The 21400-nt window shown below is 41.5% G+C and overlaps 1 protein-coding gene across 1 annotated transcript in view; it reads right to left on the bottom strand.

Annotated features, from left to right (window-relative positions):
• Nucleotides 1–21400, bottom strand: part of dner (delta/notch-like EGF repeat containing) — a 60104-nt gene that overhangs the window by 15813 nt on the left and 22891 nt on the right. Inside the window, exons 2-6 of the mRNA XM_017424023.3 lie at nt 8468–8827; nt 8279–8376; nt 4587–4750; nt 2296–2444; nt 858–1011 (exon numbers count right to left, since the gene is read on the bottom strand). Coding sequence (XP_017279512.1) covers nt 858–1011; nt 2296–2444; nt 4587–4750; nt 8279–8376; nt 8468–8827 — 925 coding nt within the window. The remainder of the gene's footprint in view (nt 1–857; nt 1012–2295; nt 2445–4586; nt 4751–8278; nt 8377–8467; nt 8828–21400) is intronic.

Genomic DNA, 21400 nt, shown 5'->3' with positions numbered 1-21400 from the left:
AGTGATCTTGGTCATCCATTTGTCAGACTTTCTGAAGCTCTTTCAAAACTTCACCTTGGACTTTGGCTAATTTTTTATTTATTTTTTTGCTCTTTTTCAGTCCAGTACTAGAAAATCTTTGAAAGGCCTTCAAAAAGATCTAAAGATCTCATGATGAAAATCATTTTCAGTGAAAAAGTTTTAAACACAGTGTATTAGCGGTCAGAGTATGTGTTGGGAATGACTCTCAGCCACTACCACAACAAACTTTAGCTTAATATCTGTGACGCTGACCGAGTCGGAGCTATTCCTGTGTGTTCAAAGATCAGTTGGCTGCGGCGGCCATATTAAAACGGGCTGAGCCCAAAAGGTTAATCAGTTCAGGAGGTACTTCCAATGATTGTCTTCTGAACGTTTCATTAAAATTTGTGAAGTGGTTCGTGAGATATTTTGCTAAGTTGACTCCAATAGTTATTGGCATGGTTTTAGGAAGAGATATTGCACAACAGGTTAGCATCAGTTGGGGATCACTCTCAGCCACTACCACCCCAAATGTTAGCTCAGTATCTGTGAAACTGAGTTGAAGTCTTTTTTGTGTTTGTTAAGATTGCTTTGCTGTGGAGACCAACTAGAATGGGGCTGACTCCAAAAGTTAATCAGTTTCAGACACACATCCAATGATTACTTTCTGAGAGTTTGATTAAATTCTGTTCACTGGTTTATGAGATATTTTGCTAACAGACAGATGAATGAACACACACACAGATAAAAAGCATTAGCTGACTCTAGAGGTTCTTCTCCTCCACAGACTGAAAAGAAAAAAAAACCCTGTGGGGCTGAAGGAACCGTATAAAACTGCGGGGTGAGCACAAACCCACCTGGCTGGCAGGTGCACGTGAAGTTTTTCCCCTCGCCTCCTTGTCTGACGTCGGCGCACGTGCCGTTGTTGCGGCAGGGCCTGCGGTGGCAGGCGTCAAACTCCTCGCAAAAAATCCCAGTGAAGCCGTCCTCACACTCGCAGAAGAAAGTGCTCTGCAGGTAAGAATCGCACGCAGGTTTCACAGAAATAGGTGCAACAACGTCAGAGAAAGGAGGAAAAAAAGTAAAATGACGAGGTCACTGGCTGTAAAACAATTCGATGACAGAACACTTCGGTCGCACGAGAAACTGGCACATTCTGCTTTTCTCATCTAACGGATGTGTTATATTCAAAAAACAGAATTAAAAAGAAGACATGTTTATTCAGATCCCTACCTGCTTAAAGATGCAGAGCCTGCTTCTCATCTGATAAAGATATTTATTAACTTTTACAGCTCACCCATTAGCTTTTCCTTCAGGGATACAAAGCTCCATACCCTTTTCTTAAACACAAGGATTAGACTTCATTCCTCATTCATTTTCTTTTAAGAAGAAATTAAATAAGGTTTCTATCATCTTGAATAGATAATATCTTCCTCAGCGCTGCTGGAACTTGTTGCCCTGGTGGGTTGCAGCCCATCAGCGGGTCTCTGCTTTTGCCTCGAGGTGCAAAGCGCAGAGAAACCGAACATAAACCAGCGTGAAAACATCTGGATAAACACACAAACTAATCGGGAAAAAAATATATATTCATAAGGATACAAAAAGTAAAATAAAGTAACAGACTTTTGTGTATATTTTTATCTAATTGAACTAATTGAACCATCCTATATTAAAGCGGTTCCTTATTTTTCTAACATAACACGTTGCTCTCAGACTGCAGGTTTACTTGTGGTTCCTAGAGTTTCTAAAAGTAGAACAGGAGGCAGAGCTTTCAGTTCTCAGGCTCCATCTGACAGTTTCTGTCTGTAAGGCTGACACCCTGCCTACTTTTTAAGAATAGGTTTAAAGCGTTCTTTTTTGATAAATCTTATAGTTTGGGTTGGGTTAGAACTACATAGCTAATATTACAGCCAAATCTTTACTTGCAGTTTGTGCTTTTATCAATACGCAAAATAAAAATGTGGATTTAAACAGTCTGTGTTATTTGAAAAGTGCTATCCATGATAAGAATAAATTTGCTTCTGTGCTTCCTTTATTTGCCTTTTTTTTAGCAAATAGATTAAAATGGACAATAGTTTACTACAAAGACATGTTCTGCACTTTCTTTGTAGCATCAACAGACAAAACGATACTCAATTCTGCTCATAAAATAATAGTATTATCCTATAACTGATATTCAAGTCAAGAGAGATCATGTTAACCAAAGTAATAAATTGGGAACTGTTTGAGTCTCTTTGTGTTGACGGGATCAGGTGAAGAAGATGAAAAATGTTCGGACTGGACCCGTCAGCTCACCTCAGAGGGCTGTGTGACACATTTTCCTTTCCCAGAACACTGGGGGTCATTGAAGCTGCTGCCGGGCTCCACGCAGCTGCTGGCCTTCACCGTCAGGTTCAGGCGCAGGGTGACCTCCGGGGCTGTGGGGGCGCCCACACGCATCACACCTACCACAAGGGAGGAAAGGCAGGTTTTAGCAATTTATACAAAATAAAATGGGGTAGCTTCTTTAAAATGTGTGTTTTGGCAACAAATCCCATATTTATGGTAGTTAATTTAACTCGCCGCCCTCCTGAAAAAGCATTTTTATGAGGTATTTTTGATTGTGAAGTGTTTGCAGAAGATCGGACGGAGTGTGCCTCACTCTGGATCTTTAAATTACAAGCCTCTCTTTTTATTATGCGTTCGATCACACCCTGACAGCTCCACCAGGCTGGTTTTAGGAGCCTGATCTGAGCCCAGCAGTGACGAGACCCGTGACGTCAACACGCCGGCCAATCAAAGCAGAGATGAGTCCATTATCCCCCTCCCGTCATTAAATGCTCATCTCCACAGTGACATCAAAAGTTGGACCTGCAGAGTCATTGCTCTTTCAGACTTTGAAAGCAAACGGCTAAAAGAGGTCGACAACACATTCATCCCATGAGGACGGTCGTCCTTGCATGGTTGAGCCGAAAACGTTGCATAAAAAACATTTCTGTCTCACAATTTGACCTTTATTTTACCTGTCCTTCCTTGTCCTTTGTCTCTCTCCGTCCTTCCCTCTAATCTCTTCCTGCCTTGTCATTTCTTCGTTACCGTCCCCTCTTCTTTCATCTACTCCCCACCCCCACCCCATCCACCATTATCCCCTCTCCCTCCTCTGGTTTAAAATACCCGCTATGTACCTGGTAAATACCAGCAGATTCTAGGTAAGTACTCTGTACATGCAGGTATGCAACTGGATGTACCAAGTACAAACCAGATAAGTACACAGTAAGTAGAGGTATGCACCAGGCACATACCCAATACTTACCTAGTACATACGGCTAAGTCCAGGTAATTATTTGTTATGAACAGGTACATTTATGGATGTACCAGGTAAGTACCCAGTATGTACCTGGCATGTAAAGTGTACACACTAGTTATGTATCAGATAAGTACAAGGTACATACCCTGTACGTACATAGCAGGTTGTATTACGTATTGTTATCATGAAGTTACCCTAGAGTGTTTTTTTTGTTTGTTTTTTTTAAATTATGGCTCGAACACTCAGTGATCGATCGAAGGATTTTAGTGTGCAGATGAATGACACGTCGTGCATATTTCCCTTCAATATGAGAAGATATCCAACAGAGACTTCAGTTCAGAGCTGGCAGAAACCTGTGAGACCCAGAAACACCCATCTATTGTCTGGAGAACTTTGGCCAAATGTGGTCCTCATGGAAGAACTGTGGCCGAAAAACAAAACCTCATCTTTGCGCAAAGAGTTAAGAGCTGGGGTGCAGAAATGTTAGAAGGGGATCTGGACTGATGAAGCAAAAACTGAGATATTTGGCTTCAGCAGAAGGCAGTTTGTTTGCCAAAGAACAGGAGAGTGATACAATAATGAGTGTCTGCAGGCAGAAGTGACTCATGGTGGAGAATCCTTACAAGGGTCCTTGTAAGGAAAGGTTCCTTGGGGATAATCCTCAGAGCTGCAGTTGAGGATTTTGGTTCCAATTTAAGTCAAAACTTCTCTATCATGCAGCGCCATCAGGGAGGCATCTGATTGCCTCCCTATTTATCCTGCAGCAGGACGATGAACCCAAACATACAGCCTAGATGTCATCAAGAACTATGTTTGGTGTGAAGAGCAAGGAGTCCCTGGAAGTGATGGTATCGCCCACATTTCACTCTGACTTCAGCGTCATAGAGTCTCTGGGATCACATGAAGAGACACAAGGATCTGGGCAGAAACATCCACAGGAAGAGCTGTAGTTTGTTCCTCAAGATTCCTTCTATAAACTGTCTATAAGTGAGTGGTCATGTCGATAATTTATTTGATAGTTGTTCTTCTGTCACCATACTTTTTCTTGCTAATTGGCCCAAAAAATCATTAAAATTTATATTTCATGGTCCTTTATTGCAATTTTTACAGCTGCCCTGAACCTTTATACAAGCTGTCACAGCTGTCTTTTAAAAAGAAAATCTTCCATAAAGAACTAAATGCTCATTTAGCTGCCTCCAGGCAGTAACCAGGCATATTAACTAATAATTACACAGACTGCAGCCATTCTCTGTAAGGCTGGACATTTTGCTCTGTTTTTACGTAGAAAGAAGAGGCTCACTGAGGAAGTAGTTCTGTCCCAGAGGCAGCAGCTTGTCGGCCACCACCAGTCCATCGGGGGCCTGCAGAAACCACATGGTGGTGCCGTTCAGGATGGAGGAGCGGAGGAAACCGTCCTCGCTCACGCGCCACAGCACTGGAGCGCCGCTGGCGTTCACCACCACCCTGGAGGGACGGGACAGGCAACACGAAGAAGGGAGGCGAATTAGGGAAGAAATGGAAAAGGGAAGAAGAAACAAAAGTAAAAATGATCATGGACTCTGCAAACAGATTTCAAACCAAGCCAAATACAATAAATATACTAAAAGCTGAACGTGCATTTCTCATACTCCCTTATCATTTTGTATATTTAGTGTTACGTTCCCTTGAGGAATGAGTTTGTTTGGACTGTTGTGCTGCTCTGTGGCTTCACTCCTCCATTTTAGTGACACTTTAGATATTTCAAAGTAGGGTTTCGTGGAAAGGTTAGGAACGATTAATATTTTTGTTTAGATAGCTCTTTAAACGAATTCAGTTTGGTAAAAAAGTTTAATTCTGATAAGATTGACGAGCTGATGGTTAGTTCATAACCAATAATTCCATTATAAAACAGCTCCAGTCACAAAGATTGTATAGTGTTTTATCCAAACCCTCCTTTATAAGCCTTTGCATCACCATCAGTTTTGAATTACAAGGTGATTCCATCAGAAATGTTATGATATTCCTGTTCCAAATGCCCCAGGTTAGCTGTGTAGGCTTTGTAAGCTGATATTATTTTGTGTTTAAATTCATTTTCTCGTGTTGTTTTTGTTTTCAGGGAACTGTTTTACAGATTTATGTTTTTGTCTTCTGGGTCAGTGTTACCCTTTCTTTTCTATTTATGGATGTTTTGTTTGCTGCACTGTTTTGACTCTGCCTGGAGCTAAATGTCTTTCTTTTTTTTTTGTAAATATGGCAGAAAATGATCAGGTAAAATGTCAATTTGTCTCATCATGTTCTCCTCCTAGAAATATGTTCCCCTTTTTTACCCCGAACAAGTCGTAAGAGTAGAGACTTCATATATCTGTCCAGACAAGCTATTAAATGTCAACTAAATCAGCTTGTTATTCCTATTTGGACCAAGTTAGTTTTGGGGATTTTGAACTGTTCCTTTATAAGACTCTTAAAACAAAAGCAGAGGAAAATTTAAAAAAAGAAAGTAAATAAAGCCAACATAAGATATCCACGTCTGTAGATAATGGTGTTCATGCAACTAGGGGTTCAGTTTCTTGCCTAAAGACTCTACGGATCAAATGTATGACCAAACTGCACCAGCTGCTTGTGAAAAATGGAGAAAATAAAAAACAAGAGCCAAGCTGAACTGAGCTGGATCCGCTCACAGAAAACCTTCATGAAAAGACAGATGATGACGCAGAGTTGATTCTGTCAGCTATGGTTGTGAGGAAGATGCTCTACGTAACCATTCAGCGTAACCATAAAACGACAACCCACTCTGAATTAATCTTTCTCACATTAACGAAAACAAATAAAACAACCTGCTATTATTCTCTCACCCCTTGCTGTTGTGCATTTGTTCTAATGAGTGTTTACGGCTCAAAAGAGCTGTAATTAGTATTATTAGCCATACAGTACATTTTATATAAAGTGATGTGGCTGAAAGGGCCTTGCAGAGAAAACGAGGATTAAAAATGGGCGATGATTGTTTTTTTATTATTGACTCGACAGAATCAGACAGCTGACATCAGAGAGGAACGGTTTGCTATAGAAAAATGATGATCTCTGCGTTCGCCACCTTACATAGGTGGATTACAGGTGGATCGATGCAATAGGTGTCCAAAAGTGCTGCAGCGAAGAGAGAGCAAAGCCTGAAGCTGAGGCTGTCTGAGTGAAATATTAATCTGGTGGTTTGGCTACTTGAAGCTGAAATGAGTTTTCCTTTGCAGGGTGTCCGCTCTCGGCTGGTGGAGCTCAGATACCTGGGGGAACTACAGCTACTTCACCTCTAAAGCAGCCGTGTGATGTGTCTGAAACTGACGTGCATTTTATTTATCTTGAGCTTTGATTCATCGATCGGTCTGGATCACGGCCACTCTCTCTCTCTCGTCTCCCAACCTCTTCAACCAGATTCATTACAAACGCCGGCATTTCCGAAACCGATCTCACTCGTGGATCACTGCCCTGATTCCAAAGTGGTGCCGCGTGCGGGTTTGTCTCCTTCGCAGCCTGCATGTCAGTGTGTGCTCAGGTACTGTGTGTGTAATTATACAGTATGAAAACAAAGCAGCGGAGGCTGATTAACACACAGCTCGTAGCTCTTTGTCTGAGATCGTCACCGGAGCCCTGTGTCGTGCCGCTCATCTATAATGAGAACAACTTCAAGGACGTCCAACATTCACCTTGACCATTTCTTATGCATAATTCATTTACTTTTATTTACCAGCAATTGTGGCACTGTCTTAGGACAATACAGCTCTTAAAAATAATTATACTTAAAGGCCCAGCATTTCTTTAAGGCAGCGATGTCCAATCCTGGTTCTAGAGGGTCCCTATCCTGCATGTTTTAAGTGTTTCTCTGCTTTGAGTGACTGAATGATTAACAGGCTTCTGTAGAACCTGAAGAGCTGCAGAAAAGCAGAGAATCAACTGAAACATGCAGGATAGGGGCCCTCCAGGATCAGGATTGGACCCCACTGCTTTAAGGAATCTAAATCACCCTCCACCACCTTTTTATGCCAGAGCATTAAAGTAAGATCATCTTATGATGAGAAAAAAAAAAAAAAACAAAGTTACAGTCGTTTTGGTCAAACTTTGTAATTGACATTAACGATCTCATGCGACAGTTCTCGTGAGATCTGTTAGCACTCGCAGAATTTCTTTAGGATTGATCACTGCTACTACCCCACTAACTTTTCACTCAATATCTGTACAATTGACAGGCAAGCCGTAATTAATTTAACTTCTCTAATGCTACAGGCATCACAGTATCTCTGTAAACTTGAACTTAAAAAAAAACAGAGAGTGCTCATGTGGGTTTTTTACTGTTCTCCACAAGATGAAAGGACCGGATTCAGAGACAGATTCTGTCACATTATTTCACTCCAAATGTACGTTGGGTTTGGAACATCTGTGTCCTCTTTTGACGTGGAGGTGTCCATTGTCTCCACAGTTGGTGGGTCGGTGCATTGCATTGTGGAACAAAGTAGGTGAAGCAGACTGGTCTGTTTCCAGCTGGAGAGTTTTGGCAATCTGTGGATTTTAGGATTAAAATTTCATGTCTTTTACATTCCAGGGTCTACGTTTTTGCACCCATAGTGTTGTTGGTGGTTTTTGAATACAGCAATATTGACTTGACTGTTCCTGAATAAAGATAGAACTGAAAACTACCCCAAACGTCTCAGACTTTCAGAGTTAGGAGGAAGGAGGCTGACACTCACGTTTAGGTGTTTTAATTCAAATCCCTTTGAGAGCTTATATTCCTGAGTGAACCCAATCAAGTTACTACAAACCCTCACTGCAAACAGGTATTCCAAGGGTTTTGTTTGGTTTCTCAGCCCACAGGGAAATGTTAATCAGACAGTCATCTCCAAAATGAATTTGATGAAAAGCTTAAAATAACAGAAGGAGCAAACTGAGTGAAATCAGGCAGAGAAAAGCAGAGCTGGATGATCTTAGCTCAGCTTACTCCAAAGAGGACGGTTCTAAAGGTGTCCTTACTTCACAGCGGTCTCTTCGGGCACCTCCACGGACAAAGTGAGAGTTCCTGATGTCAGCTCACACAGCTCAGGGCTCACACAGTGCAGACCCTCCATCACCTGAAACCCACATATCAGCATACAGCATGACCTCCTCAGACATGTTGAAGATAAATCTAGCAGGGTTCAGATTTACTGGAGAGGTTCTCACTCTGTCTGCCTCCCACGGTACGACCAGGAGCCTCTGCCCCGGTTTGGGTTGCCATGGCTGCAGGGTCGGAGGTGCCGGTGTGGTAGTGGGGGTGCTGGCGGTGGCTGGGACTGTGGTTGGCGGTTGTGGCTGAGTGGCGGCCGCTGTCGTGGAAGTTACCGGGGTAGCCGGCTCAGGAGCAGAAGGAGTGGCAGGGTCCCAGTCGGCAGGCGGCAGGTCTAATAGGATCTGATCGCACCTCTCTCCCTCGTAGCCTTCGGTGCACTCGCACAAAAACCCCGGCTCCCCCTCCTCCCCGCCGTCGCTCCGGCTGCAGTTACCATGGAGACAGGGGCCACTGGCACAGGGGTCTGTGAAAAACTGAGATAATGAAGGAAACAAACAACAGAAAACAGGGAAAACAACGAAGAGTCAGAGAAGAAAAACATCATTATTTGACTTTGTTTATCACTCCTGTCCTCAACTCTGCCTCTGAATCTTATCTGAAACATGACAGTTTTTACAGTCAAAACACAAAATGTCAAGAAACACAAGCCTCGCTCGAAAGGGGGCTTATTAAAGGAAAATGCAAAACTGCTCTTTGCAGAGGTTTTTAATTCTAAAACCCAGTGAATAAATGAACTTGTCACAGTATTGTTAGTACTGGACGGAGGTTTAGCCGTGTAGTCCAGCACAGCCTGTAATTACAGACTGCAGAGCTGATGTTTCTTCAGTGTTTTCAAGCCCAAAAAAGACCAATTAACACAAAATAACAGAGCTGAAGAGTGATTCATTAAACAAAATTGGACAAAATTATGTATTTTGCCTACTATTTGTTTGAATAACAAATGACTTTTCTAATCAGAAGGAGTAAGAAGAAGTTTGAATCACAGTCTAATGGCTTATTGGAGGTTTTGGAACCAGTGGACATCCAGTGCTAATTAACTACATCACCTCTGCATCGGCTTCTCGTCTGACACCAAATTACTTCCTCTAGCTTTTGCTTGAAGTCTAAAACTGAGGCTAACCCAAACAATTCTGTATATTCTTTTTACAAGACAAAGTTTCTGGAACTGGAGAGGCTTTCACTTTGACAAATGTCTAGATTGGAGCAAAGACTCGCACTAACAGGGGGACGTAATCTGCATGAACAAAAAACTGTTAGAGTTATGGCCAAAGAACCCACAAACAAACCAAGTGATTTCATATATCGGCCATCATCTGTCCTGATTTCTTAAGGCAAACTTTTAAGTTTTAAGTTTATTTTCCCAAAGGAAATCAGTGAGAGCCGCTTTCAACTTGTCTCCAAATGAATGAAGCCAAAGTCTGCTGAAAAAGAAGTCAAAAGGCGGCGGATGAAAGCATTTGTATTATGTCACATTTGCATTCTGCTTTTTGGCAGTCCCTTTAAATCAACATTTACTACACTTACTGCTGTCTGACTGTGCGTTTTGAATAAAATGTGGAGTGAATCCCTTTCTCCGTATATCTAAGCTGTCACAGAATGAATATGTATTGGAACCCAAACACACACACATGTGTTTTGTCTTTAATTGAAGTTTCTTCCCCCCCCCCGAATGTCCCTGGGTGTTAAAACGCGCCCTCGCAGCCTCCTTCACGCTGGTTTCTCTCATCAATGGCTGATCCTGTTTAGAGGAAAACCTTCTAATACGTTCCCTTAAAGAGAAAGAGGACAAAGCTGAGCTTCCAGAGCTGACGTTGTTGTCTTTTCCCTGGATTACTGAGCGGACTTAAAAACGCCCGTAATCTTGTTGCTTCTTGTTTATTTCTTGTGAATTGACTAAAAGACCTTTGGGTTCTGTATGTGCAGTCATCTGATTCAAGTAAAAAGAAAAAATGTAATAAATCCAAGCAGAGAAAGCAAGTGAGGCTGAGCGGAGACTTGGTGATGACGCTCCCCCGCTGCGTACAGATGTGAGCGCACGTTTTGCGAGGGGAAACAAAGAGTCATTAGGAGTCTGTTCTCTCCCCGGCCGAGTCACAGCTCATTACTGCTAATCTCCCTGTGAAGTTTTCACTCCTCCGACGAACTTTCTGTGTTCCGTCGCTCAGCGGGCCTCCCTCTCTTTCTCTCTCTCTCTCTCTCTCTCTCTCTCTCAAGGACTTACACAGTCTGACGCTGCTTATCTCCACTCACACGTCCAGGAGCTGAATTCATCAACCTTTGGAGGAGGCGTTCTGGTTCCTGTTTATAGTTTACAGAGAGCACTGGAGTCCGACTCGTGACCTTTTTCCTGTGTCAGTCCCGGTTTCGCTCTGAATGCATGACACGGGCTCGAACAAAACGCAAGGACTTTCAAAAACAAGGCTGCAGAACAGTTTCTTTAAAAAAATCTTCCTTTTTTTCAATTAGATACTTAAAGATACTATTCTTCTACATTTTACTGTCTTTTCTGGAAATATTGGGGCTTTTTCTGAAAATTGAAACCTTTCTTGTAGGATTTATGGCTAAAGCTAATAAAGTGTGTTAGACTGCACATAAATACCTCAAAATTATCTGCGAATGTAATTTTTCTTTCCCCCCTGATGCCTACAAATAGGATTATAGGCTGTAATGGTTGTTAGATGATGGTTAAACACCAACAAAATGTTGTTTAATGAATGAAAACAAAACCAGACATGCATGAAGAAACTACAAAATAAGACGATTCAGGAAGGGGTGATTGTGAAGTGGTAACAGGTGAGAAGCTACTGGTGAACAGGTGAAACACTGCCTGGGAACATGAATAAATACATAGAATTGCCACGCTAAAAACTCAGGTAACAAACTGCTAACACTGGCTGAAAGGACAAAAACATACTAACTAAAAAAGAAGAAAAGCTAACAGAAGAATAATGAATTACACAAATAAAACCCCCAACTGTGACAAATGTCTATCTTTAATGATTTGCAGTTATAAAAATAAATAAATAACAGTGCAAAGCAACCCACTTTTACTGAAAAATAAAACCAGTAAAAGCTACGTTAGTGAGTGAGTCATCCCGATGCTCAGTAATATCTACTGTGCCACCAAATGACTAACAGGTGTCTCTGAAAAGTAAAAATAAAAAACATGTTTGAAACACACACACACAAAAATGGAAAATGCATGTGTTCAAAATGTATTTGAAAAGGTAAATAAAAAGCTTAAAAAGGCTAAAATTTGGGATAAACAATTGGTTTAAAATCGAATAAACTATGTTGTGGTCTTTGGATTTTTAACATTTTTCCATATTTCCATTATTTTATGTTTTGCGGTTTGGGATTTTTGGGATTCTGTGTTGTGTTTTCGTGGGACTGTCTTGTTTTTTTCTCCTTTTTTTATTTTTGTTTTGTTTAAGTTCCAGGTTTCTTTTGTTCTTTCCAACATCTTCAGTGTTGCCTTCATCCTAACTTCTATCTAACCCTCTTAGCAAGTCTGGTTTTCGTTTTTCATCATTCTCCAACTGTTTATATCTATTCTTCACCACTTCATGATACTTGTATCTGCAACATTTATATCTTTTAGTTTTACCATTTGCTTGTTTTTCTGTATTTCTTTTCTTCTATAAATGCCTGTTGCCAAGCTGCCTTGCATGACTAATTTTTTAATAAAAATTGTATATGTGTTAGTGCTCAGAGTGCGTGATGTGAATCACTATCAGCTACCACACTGCATTTTAGTTCAGGATCTGTGAAACTGACTAAGCTGTAAACATTTTTAGCTGTGGCAGCCATCTTGACTCAAGTTGACTCCAAAGCTCAGGCAGTGGTAGATTTACATCCAACGAGCTCTATCTCAGAGTTTTAATAAAAGTGGTTCATAAAATATTTTGCTAACAGACAGACAAAGGCAGAGACATTTTCCCTTGCCTTTTATGGCGGCAGGCAGTGATTAGTATTCATGCTACTTCCTGCATCAGTTTATTTGTTGATCTTCAGTACTAAATGTTTCCTGAGCTCTGGCAAAACATATAAATCAATTTCTTCTTAGCAGCAGATTATAACCACTTTATCCATTTCCACACGTTCGCTGAAAAAGGAAGAAAAAAAAACAAACTCTGTGAGGGTAAATTAATTGCTCTGCAAGGTTGCTGTGATCTACTTGCTAATTTGAGATGGTCACCCCCGAGGAGGAAGGATCGATGCAGAACGGCGGAGGTAAACAGCCACATCACTTATAAACAATTATCCTGGGTTTGTTCTGCAGCGGGAGGACTGGACCAGTCGGTTTCTTTAGACATGTCTCACACAACTCTGGTGGTGAGGCTGTTTGCACTTGCATGCATTTATGGTGCTCTGTTTCCTTTAAGAAGTGCAAAAACGACATCATGGTAAAAGTAGAAATAACATAGATTTTGATCATATTTATATGTGACAGTAAAGAAAAGCCTAAGTGGACTTCCCATAAACACTGAGGTGGTTTAACAACAACGCCTAAGCACCAAAGGTTCATATATCTCCATAATCACTTTTTTCATGTTTAATACAGCTGTTTAAACCCTAAAAGAGGACTGTTTTGTGAGTAAAGAGCAAAGTAATTCATGAGACATTTGCAAAAATAAGCACCAGAGACTATATGTTTACAGTAAATCTAAAGTTATCCCTGACAGAATACACCACAAAGAGCGTTTCTCCTCACAGATGACTGAATGTTACTGTATACGGTTAAGCTGCTTGTTAGCTCTGTTATTTATTTACATTCTGAGGAGCTGTAAAGCAGCTTGCGGTTATTAAAAAAGTAAGCAGGAAGGAAATGTCTCCTTTCAAAAGGGCGAGCCAGCGACTGAAACCAAAGTGTGTAATAACTTGTCTCCTCCCAGCAATAATGAAGTTGAACACAAACCGGTAGGTGGAGTTAAGAGGATTAAACATTTGAAATGACTCAAAAGAGCTAAACGTCCTTCATGTACTAAAGAAAATGAAGATAACATCCAGTAATTAAATCAAAAGGCTGGGCCCTGTGGCAGCATTTTGTTGTTATTAAAGCACAACGCAGCTGCAGGAAGTCTATAAAATAATCTGAGGTGTGTATCAGCAGTGATCTGATCAAACGATGACGACAGACTGAGCGGAGCAGCTCTTCTTAAAGGGATAGTTCAGATGAAATGGTGTTCTGTGGAAAGGTTATGAACAAGTAACATCTTACCTGTTGTTGGTAGCTCTCTGAATGACCTTCAGAGAAGCAGATTGTTGTTCTGAGTGGGTTTTAAAAATTTCAGAGTGGTTCAAGACGCTTTATTGAACTTGGAGACTTCCTGAATAGGACTGCGCACTCTTGTTATGCCAGTTTTTTTGTGATGGAAAAAAAAAACAATAATCTGGCTGCATAAGTGTTTGTGACGTTAAACTAATAATTTGCTGAACACTTACAGGCTTTGGTCTTCGTGGAAACTCAGGTAAAGTGACTCTGATGAAGCTGAAGTTCGGCTGTCTGAGGGGGCGTTTCCTCACATTTACTGTCATGATCTTCAGCTTCTTCTTTGTAGTTTTTGTTTTGCTGCCTTGTCAACTTTTTGTTTTGTTTATTAAATCCTTAGTTGATTTTTCACCTATTCAACATGTTCAAGTCTGCATCCTTGGGTCCGATTTTCTCCACATCCTGACATTTACTCTCAGTGGTTTTAGCCGACAGCAAAATCCAAGGTCAACAAAGAGCTCGCAAAGCATCCGAAGGATCTCATTGTTAAAAGGGATCAGTCAAGAAAGGTAAATAAAAAATCTCCCAGAGCACAGTGGAGAAAGAATGTGGAGAAAATATGGTACAATAGTGACATTATGGAGAACTGAATGTCCCAGACTGATGAAAAGACGAGGCAGAAACTGGTCAGGGAGGCTGCAGAGAGGCCTACAGCAACACTGAAGGAGCTGCAGGTCTCATAAACACTGGTTGTGTTCTCCATATGTCTGGACTTTGAGATGTAAAGAAGACTTTTTTTTACAAAGAAAAACATCCAGGCTCATGGAATAATGCAAAAAATATATAAAGTCTCCCAAAAGCCTGTGGGAACTTGTGTCAAGGTCCGAAAAAGAAGTTTTCCTCCACGAATCTAAAAGGTCTGTTCGGAGCAGGAACATGACTGTGGATCACCACAGGAACACCATCCCCACAGTGAAGCATGGTGGTGGCAGCATCATGCTGCGGGGATGCTTTTCTTCAGCTGGAAGTGAGGTTTTTGTCAAGGTGGATGGAATGATGCAAAACTCCAAAAAACAGTCTGCTAGAAAGCTTAAGCTGAAGAGGATCTTTTTTTAAATGGCAATGACCGACCCCAATTGTACAACCAAAACACGTAAATGGACTCGCCAGAAGGAAATTAAAGTCTCAGAATGGCCTAACCAGAGTCTAAACCAGGGGTCTCCAACCCTTGTTCTCCAGTGCCACTATCCTGCATGTTTTCCTTGTTTCCCTGCTCCAACACACCTGATTCAGTTGTTAAATCACCTCTTCATGTTCTGCAGAAGCCTGTTAATCACCCATTGATTCAAATCAGGTGTGTTGGAGCAGAGAAACAAGTAAGACATGCAGGATGGTGGCCCTCGAGGACCAGGGTTGGAGACCACTGGTCTAGACCAAAATCTGGTAGTGGCCTGAAGAGAGCTGTGCACAAGAAAGGCCCTGACAATTGACCGAATTTAAACACTTTCGAAAGAAAAAGTGAACAAATCTTATCAAAGCAAGGTGGGGCCTGCCGATAGTTTTCTGATTTATTAGTTTATAATGTTTGTTTTTCTTTATGAGTTAGTTAAACGTAAATCTACAGTTATGACAGACAATCAATGCCAATGAAAATGTCAGGATCTGTGTATTTTGGTTGTTTTTTGGAAGTTTTTTGGGTTTACTGCTTGTGTTATTGTGTTTATTTTCTGCATTTCCCTTCTGCTCTGTTATATATTCCCCACTCTTTCATTGAGCTTCAGTACTTTTCCTCCGTCTGTTCCGCTCATCAGTCCAGCCCCTCCCATTCACACCTGTTCCCTGTAATCATTAGTCTCACCTGTGACCACTTACCTCATCAGCGCCAGTCCTTCTAGTCCTCTAGCCCTCACTCACCTGCAGTTAGCCATCGTGGTTTCATCTCCTGTCTGGTTCTTCTCTGTGGTTTTGTGTTCTTTGTACTTTTGCCGCTATGCCAGCCTTATTTAGATTATTATTACTATTATTAAATCAGTTACTGAGTCTGCATCCTTGGGTCTTCACCTGCAAACCCTGACATAAAGACAGTCTCGAGTCTCAGCCTGCTGCAGCCTCGTCGTGGTTTTAAAAGGAGATGACAGATTATTGTTTCTGGTTCCCTCCTCTGTTTCCTGTAAGAATTCCAAATTAGGATTATGATTTCACTGAATACCGAGCAGCTCTGCAGCCTCTGCAGGGTTGTACTGTGTCTGCTCCATTTCTTCACTTGTTTGCTGTTTAAGCGTGACTCATTCGAACAGTCTTTTTGAACGCAGCAGGGGGGCGTGGCTCTAATTGCCGGATCACTCTGCTAATCACACACAAAAAACTCAAGTCAAACATGCATCAAAGAAGCCTTTTAACGCTTTCCGACACTAAAGGACAAAACGGTGCAGAATGTTATATCAAGAAGCCGATTTTTGCAACTTGTCAAAGAGAAAAAAAACTTCCTCCTTAAAGCGTTGCTAAGAACTGATTATCACCTGACGGCGAAAGGCAAAAGCAGGTGATAGCGTTTTTTCCCCTTTTCTGTGTGTGTCTGTCTGTTACCAAAATATCTCATGAACCACTGGATCAGTTTTAAAGAAACTTGCCGAAAGTTATCACCGGAGAGCCAACCCGATTCAAGATGGCTGCCACAAGCTACTCACATTTAAAAACACAGAAACTCTGCCAATAGTACACATACTGACCGAACACTTGGTGTGGTGGTTGCTGCGACTGATCCTCAGCTCCGATTCTGAGTGCCAACAAATTGCACAAGTGCTTAAAATGCTGCCAATATTTATTTGGAGTCAACTCTGTCTGTTAGTAAATAATCTCAAGAACAACTTCAGGGATTTCAATGAAACGTTCAGAAAAATATCAGCAGCTGTACATCTAAAACTGATTAACGTTTAGAGCAAACACAATTTAAGATGGCTGCTGCAGCCCATTTAATGTTCAAAACACAAAATGGCTGCAATTCAGTCAGTTTTACAGATCTTGTGCTAAAATTTGGTGTGGTGGTAGCTGAGAATCAGTTACAAAGTAAACTCTAGGTGCTCCTCATGGTGCCTAAGCTTTAGCATTTAATCGTGAAATCTCGCAATATCGCAGGAGACTGATAAAGTTATTTTCAGGGTTTGACAGAAACGGCTACAACTCTGTCCCTCATCTTCATAAGATGACCTTATTTTAAAAACTGAAATGAAACACCAGGCCTTTATTTGTTAATTTGTTTTCACTCATTATCGTTCCACTGTTCCTCTCTGAACAATCAAGACGTGTTTCCATAGCAACGGCAGCTAAATAACATAGGAGCAAACAACATGTTTTTACACCCCCTGCTTTGCACGCACACACACAGTTTCAATTTTCCTCCCAAAAAAAAAGTCCCATCATGCATCAGAGAAATGAGTCATCTTTCAGACCATTTAGCTCTTCATCATGGCTGTTTCTCACACGTTGCGTCCCCCGGTCAGAGAGACATCTGTGGATGTAGATTAGACGCAGACAGCTTTGTAAAAGATCCAGGATCTGTTTTCAGAGGGTAAATTTGTTTTCACTGTAGTCTGAGAGGAACAAAGCTCTCCAGAAGCTTCATGGGACGCTTCTACAGGAGTCTTAGATTTCGTGATTCCATGATGAGAGGTGCAGTTAAACATTCATTTGCCTGATCCAGATCTGTCTTCTTTTTAAGACTTGGCTTCTTTTTTTTCTTTTGTCTGTTGTCTTTTCAGGCACTTGCGGTTTGCTAAAATTCAGAGGAAAAACTGGAGCATCGCTGTGCATTGTGTGATCTCAGAGGAGCAGAGCAAATATCAGGAAACATGAAGCTGAAGAGAAAACACACACACACACGCACACTAAAAGCTGAAGGACAGCTGGGGGAATGACGCCCGCATCACCACAGTTTGAGAACAACAACCAAATACAGTGTAATTATATAATCAATCACACGGCAATTAGCCAGATGAAGCAAATTAAACTTTCATATAGCCGGCAGTAATTCTTATCTCGTATGTGCAGCGCATAATGAGCGCCCACATTTCAGCTGCAGCTAAATATTTAATTCATGACGGTGACAAAATCATGCCTAGAAATCATTCCTCATTTCAGATATTTTCTCCTGAAATATTCTCTGCTGCCTCTGCCCAGGAGGTGTTAGCCTCTGGATGCAACAAGACTTTATCTACACTGAATATTAATATATATCTAATACATATATATGTTCAAAACCAGCATTTTTTAATGAAATGCACATCACCTGCCTCTGTGCATGACAAAGTTTTAAACAAAGATCTCATGTGATCTTTTAGCACTTGGTGTACGTGTTAGGGATGACTCTAAGCTACTACCATGCCAAGTTTTAGCTCACTATTTGTAAAATAACTGAGTTAGAGCCATTGTTGTGTTCGCAAAGGTTGAATAGCTGTGGCGGCCATCTTGAATTGGGTTGACTCCAAACGGTAATCTCTTGCAGATGGACATCCAGTCATTGCTTCCTGAAAGTTTTGCTAAAATCTCAACCACTGGTTCATGATATATTTTTACTAACAGACAGACTTGACTTCAATAGTTAATGGCAAAGATATGCTGATATCTTTGCCTTCAGTGGTGAGTGATAATAAAGACGCAATTTAGAGGCTGCTTCAAGTTTAGTCCAAAACAGAAAAAAAACAAAATAATTCACTATCTCTAAAGGACTGTCAAGCTGCTGATATAAACACTGAATTATGGCTGTTTAAATAAGAAGTTCCAACTAAATTAAGATATGAATAATGGAAACTTAACAAGAGATTACTTCTTTAGAGAGTCACAAAACTAAGTTTAGTGGGAAATTTCAAAATCTAAAGAGAGGAAAGGAAAAGAAGATGCAGCCTTTTAAAACCAATTAGGAAACAAAATCAATTTAGACAGCCAGCATCACAAGAACTCATTTACTTCGGCCAAGTTTCTTTGATTTGTCGGCAGGAGGAACAGGCAACGTTCCAGTGAACGTGCAGCTCTTCAGCCCGAAATCTGTGAAGCGTCGAAGCAGCAGCTCAGCACCATTGATCTCCTTACGTAAACAATGTTTTTCCCTCTTTCGTTTGTACGGAGGAGGCTGCAGTCTGCAACGGTTTGTTCCAACACCAATCCAGTCACGCTTCGTCTCGTAAGCCCCTGTTTGGCTCTGAAGCTAAACGGTAATGAAGAGCGTCAGCTGTCAGCTCTTCTCCCAGAGACCGACGGCTCTCAGAAGGGACCAAAGCTGCAGAATGGGGTGATTTCAGGATAAGAGATAAGATAAATCCATTTTATTTAGAAGCAAAACTAGCTTCAATCACTACTTGTACATGACATTCAGTTTTTCTCAAAAAACTTTTTCTCCAAATGGTGCTAAAATCAACAAATTTAGGACTTAACTTTGATCAGTGTCAGCTGGTTTATAAACATCTGCTTAAGTGTGTCTGCAAAAGGGAGATAACACAGATGTTTAAGTGTTAAAATTCGTCCAGTGGTTTATGATATATTTTGCTAACAGACATGGAGGACTCCAACAATAATGCCAAAGTTTGGAGCAAAAATCCTGCTCGATGTGTAGCACTCAGAGTACGTGTTGGAGACGATCCTCAGCTACTACCACGCCACATTTTAGCTCATTTTATCTGTTAAGTTGTTTGAGTTATAGCCACTTTTTTGTGTTTCTTAAAGCCACAGTCAATTTTGAATTGATCATCTGTGCAATATTTGTGAATAGATAGCATCTTATCGGTCACAGAGCACAGAGTTTGGAAAAAAAGGCAAAAGTCTTCATCCTGGTTAGGCTATTGGCTAGCCAAGCAAGGGCCCCTTTTTATCCATTTTCAGCCTTTAAATAACGTACCGGTGTGACAGATCGCTACATTAGCTAATATTAAATCTCTACACTTTCGCATGACACCATTTGTTTAGTTTGTTCCTGTTTTTCCCAACCTAATGTGTGTGCACTGGTCCCGTGTGCTGAGGCTGCGGATGTATCAGTGAGTAAACTTTTGGACTCATCAGGCCGACTGGTCGAGTCCAGCTCTGCGTGGAGAAACGGAGTCCTGCAGCGGCTCATCTCACTTAGTATTCTCCTTAACTCCTCTCCTCCTTGGATTAATCCTCATCTGTCCCTCTGTCTGTTTTTTTGGCAGAGGGAAAAGTTGAACGGTAATTGTCGCATGAGCGACGACGCCACGCAACCATGGCTCCTTATTTACTGTAATTCACGGGGAGCGCCAGGTGGAGCGCGGCGAGCGTCATCCTGCCGTCTGACTGACAGATGTGTCGGAGCAAGGACATGCGGAGGTGTGGAAGACAGTTAGGGGCCCAGTTTGACGGGAATAGATCTGTCGTAAAGTGTGGATTTTAGATGGAAATTTATGGCAGCTTCACCTCGTTAGCTCGCCTCCCTTCCGTCCCTCCTCTGCGTCTGCATTTGCATCTGTTTATGCATCGAGGCGACGCGGAAATTTGTCAAGGAGCTCGGCCACGCTTGTGTGGACCTCGTGGCGACCAGATTTCCAAAGACAAGTCGCCCTTTGAAGCCAAAGGGAGAGGAAGTGACGGGGAAGTTTACGAGGTTTGGTGAAAGGAGCTTTGATGTGTGGAAATAGATAACATTAAGAGAAAGAAAAGCTCGGCTCAAACATCATCTCTTGTTAATGATGGTGCAATAACATTAAGTGAAATCAAATAATTTTTATTCTATTATCATCTGGGAGAACAGGCGATGATGTTTTGGAGTCAACCCAATTCAAGATGGCTGCCAGAGTGAGCTAACTGACAATAGCCGACACAAAAATGTCTATAACTCTGTCAAATGTTCAGATACTGAGCTTGTATTTGGTGTGGTAGAAGCTGAGCGTGACATTTTCCAATAGCTCATGAAATGGCACATAATGTATTCAAGATTTGACCAAAATGGCAAAGACTTCATCACTTCCTTAGATAGGATGATTTTAGTTCCAAACTCTGGCGTGAAAGGCGGCGGGTGAAATGCATTCTTCCTTCAAAGAACGCTAGGCCTTTAATTTAATCAGACAGGGCTTACAATGGATGAGGAGCTTTGCAGCGGAGGCAGCGGCAGCAGACAGATGAGCCTTTTTGTTTGGGTTTCACGTTACAGTGGCAGGCCGACTGCGTGACAGATAGAAGCTCTGGAGTGGAAAGCCTTCACTCAGCCGAAGCTCCTCCTGATTAGCTGTGACTTTAATATCAGCTCGGTGTCAGCGCTGAGACCAAGAGATTTTTCACTGTCAGGAACGGAACAGACAACAACTCTTCTGGCGCTCTAATACAGAGTGAAATATTTCCTCTGTGGTCAGATTAGTCCTGAAACTCTGCACACCAACACTCTGGGCTGCCAGCTTTAAAAACGACTCTTACAGCCGTCATGGCTGGCTGTCTTTCTTCCTCGGTCTTTGGTAAAATAAGTATTCAAATTTAGTCCTTTTTTTTATCCTTGACACTATTTTATATAATTTTACATCGCTACTTACATCACAACAAGAGCAGCTCAGGCTGATGAGGAATCCATCATCAAACCCCTAAAACCAGAGCCCCACAGACAGCAAGTTTACTTATTTCTGCTGGAACAGAGCGGACAGTAAAGTAAAAACGGGTAGCAGCGGAGCGTTGGAACTCATGCAGCAACTCCAATCTCAACATATTTATAGTGTTTCATGGAATTGCTGTTTTGTAAACCTTTCTGTCAGCGTTAGTTTTTCGTTACAGTTTTTAATAAAGAGCTTCGTGGTCATAAACAAGCAGCGGCAGCGGCTAGCAGCTACTCGTTCCAACCTGGGGG

This window comes from Kryptolebias marmoratus, linkage group LG2 (genome assembly GCF_001649575.2).
Source record: "Kryptolebias marmoratus isolate JLee-2015 linkage group LG2, ASM164957v2, whole genome shotgun sequence".
Taxonomy (NCBI): domain Eukaryota; kingdom Metazoa; phylum Chordata; class Actinopteri; order Cyprinodontiformes; family Rivulidae; genus Kryptolebias; species Kryptolebias marmoratus.
This window is presented reverse-complemented; position numbering and strand designations above follow the sequence as displayed.